The following is a 2,449-nucleotide window of genomic DNA, read 5'->3' as shown; positions in this document are numbered from 1 at the left end:
CTGTCTGTCTGGCGAGCGCACACGCCCTATAGCAAAAAATCCTCTCCAAAAAAAAAAAAAAAAAAAGAACAATTTAAGAGAATAAAAAATTTGGCCTTCCGAAAATGCCAATATTTGAACTTGTCTGGGGAAAAAGAAAACCAAAAACATTACTTGGCAGTTGAAACAAAATCATTCAATTCTCCTCCGCCTTCTTCCAAAGCTTCTAAAGTTCTGGCTTCTCCTGTAGACTGCAAGCCAATGACAACACACTAGAGGAAAAGGAAAACACATTAATTGTAAATAAAAACATGCTTATGGTTTCTGATCAAGACATATTTGACATACTTAGTAAAAAATGCAGAGTTCCAACACAATGACCCCGTCGCTGTAAAGCACGTGTATGCCTGATTTATCTACACAGTTGAGAGGTGCCACGTGTTGAAATCCTACTAGGAAACAGGACTGAAGTAGTGAGCATGACCAAATCCTTGCCCTTGCCCAGCTCACAGTCCTCGGTATTTTGAGAAGATACACATTCACCAGAAACTTCACACCCAGTGGACCAATCACAGTGACGTTTATCTTGTTGGTTTGTTTGTTTGTTTGTTTTTTGAGCTATCTATATTCTCTTAACAAGGACAACTTTTGTCATTTAAAAACATGAATTTCTAAAGCCTACATTATGCTCATCTAATTATTTTACAGCAATGCTTTAGGAAGACAAGCCTTTACAAGGGAACTTCAAAGACTGAAAACATGATGTGCTTTTCAACTTACTTTCCCATTCTTGATTTCTTCTCGAGCTAGCTGCACAACCCTTTTCACTTTGGATGCTATGCACAGGTATTTGAAAAATCTCTGATGAGCAGACCAGAACTGGCCCCACATAGACTTCTTCATTCGCTGCTCGGCATCGATCAGATCTGCAGCTTGCTGAAATCGCTCTCTGGCAATGACCCACTGACAATACACAAGAAAGAAAGCTTTAGACATCATCTTCGAATGTAAGTTATTAAATCATGACCAAGTCAATCAAAGTAATGTTAAATGCTGCAAGACTATTTAACATTGAAGAGTGGGCCAGCAGACAGTGCGGTGGTTAGGTCAGCTGGATTCCACATGGCTGACTTCACAGTTCGAGGCTCAGGCTCAGTGGCTTAAGAAACATATGGGTAGATGAGCATGTGTGTCTCAAACCCCAAGAATAGAAGGGACTGTGGCCTGGCCAACCTCCCTAGGGGATGTTTCCCCACTCCCCTTGCCTGCCTCCCCGCCCCCTCCGCCAGCCTATGTGCCCTACAGCAAACATCATTTATGGCTTTCCGTCTCTCTGGCAAGTGCATGTGCCCTATAGCAAGAAACCTCTGTCTTAAAAAAAATTCCTGTGGGCTAGCAAATGTTAAAATGGACAAACTAACCAATATTATAAGATACATTAAAAACATAAGTAATGGGACCAGCAGTGAGCGTAATGGCTACGTCGCTGGACTCCCACGTAGCTGACTGAGGTTTCAGCCCCGTACTGGTGGCTTAAACTCACGCCGGGAGCGTGTGTGTGCGTGCCCAAGATCCCAAGAGGAGAACGGAGGAGAAGGGATTTTGGCATGGCCATCCCCCCGGGGGGGTGATTTCTCGCTTTCTTTCTGTGTCTCTCTGTCTGGCTGGCGAGCACACACGCCCTATAGCAAAAACCCCTCCAAAATAAAAAAAAAAAAGTAATTATGAAAGAGTCTCACCAGCTTGACTGCTTTGTTATACATTTTGACATAGTTCTGAGAAAGAAGAACTTCCTCAATTTTGAAGGTCACTCCAGTAAAGCTTAGCTGTCGAGCAATGTACATTCCTCGAAGCTTCATATCCATAGCAACTATTTCCATGGCACCAACACCTCTGAATAAAATGAAAACACACAGTAACTACCAACAGACAAAACAGACCTTTAACAAACAGGTTTTAGCAAGAACATGTTTCTCCTACTGAAAACAGAGTACACCACAAACTAACTGCATCACCTCCGTTCCACTGCTTGAATGAAATCACTGAATTCTCTGAATGGAGTCCCTTCGCCCCAGATTCCAAGTCGGTTCATATAGGCCATGTTGCGTGGTTCAGAAGCCCCTGAGAAAAAGCCAAATGAAATATATTATAGCTGAAATGATAACCTGATAGATATTTTAAGAATAAGCCAACTACTCACCAGTGGCACTGGCATAAACAACTCTAGCTTTTGGCAATTTGTTCTGAAGCTCTAAAACTGCTAAGCCAGTCTTGGTGGGCTTTGAAGAGCCAACAGGACATAAGTTTTTTGCTTTATGACATTCATCAAATACTATCTGTAAGGAATGAATTAAGGATCTTACAGTCATTCAGGAAGAGTTCACTTTTATTTCGCAAAGGCCTAAGGAAACACCTATGACTTCTAAGCTGTGACCTTTGGGAAAATAGAATACAAGGGGGGGGGGGGGGT

The 2,449-nt window shown here is 42.3% G+C and overlaps 1 protein-coding gene across 6 annotated transcripts in view; it reads right to left on the bottom strand.

Annotated features, from left to right (window-relative positions):
* The window catches only part of SBNO1 (strawberry notch homolog 1), an 84,511-nt gene that overhangs the window by 40,649 nt on the left and 41,413 nt on the right, over positions 1–2,449 (bottom strand). For all 6 annotated transcript variants that reach the window (XM_027772175.1, XM_014588076.2, XM_027772172.1 and 3 more), the window contains 5 exons: positions 2,180–2,315; positions 1,995–2,100; positions 1,719–1,872; positions 760–942; positions 154–251 (listed from right to left, as the gene is read on the bottom strand). In XM_027772175.1, coding sequence (XP_027627976.1) covers positions 154–251; positions 760–942; positions 1,719–1,872; positions 1,995–2,100; positions 2,180–2,315 — 677 coding nt within the window. The remainder of the gene's footprint in view (positions 1–153; positions 252–759; positions 943–1,718; positions 1,873–1,994; positions 2,101–2,179; positions 2,316–2,449) is intronic.

This window comes from Tupaia chinensis, unplaced genomic scaffold (genome assembly GCF_000334495.1).
Source record: "Tupaia chinensis unplaced genomic scaffold, TupChi_1.0 Scaffold000258_1, whole genome shotgun sequence".
Classification (NCBI taxonomy): Eukaryota; Metazoa; Chordata; class Mammalia; order Scandentia; family Tupaiidae; genus Tupaia; species Tupaia belangeri.
Note: the sequence above shows the minus strand (reverse complement) of the source record. Positions and strands in the feature narration are given on the sequence as shown.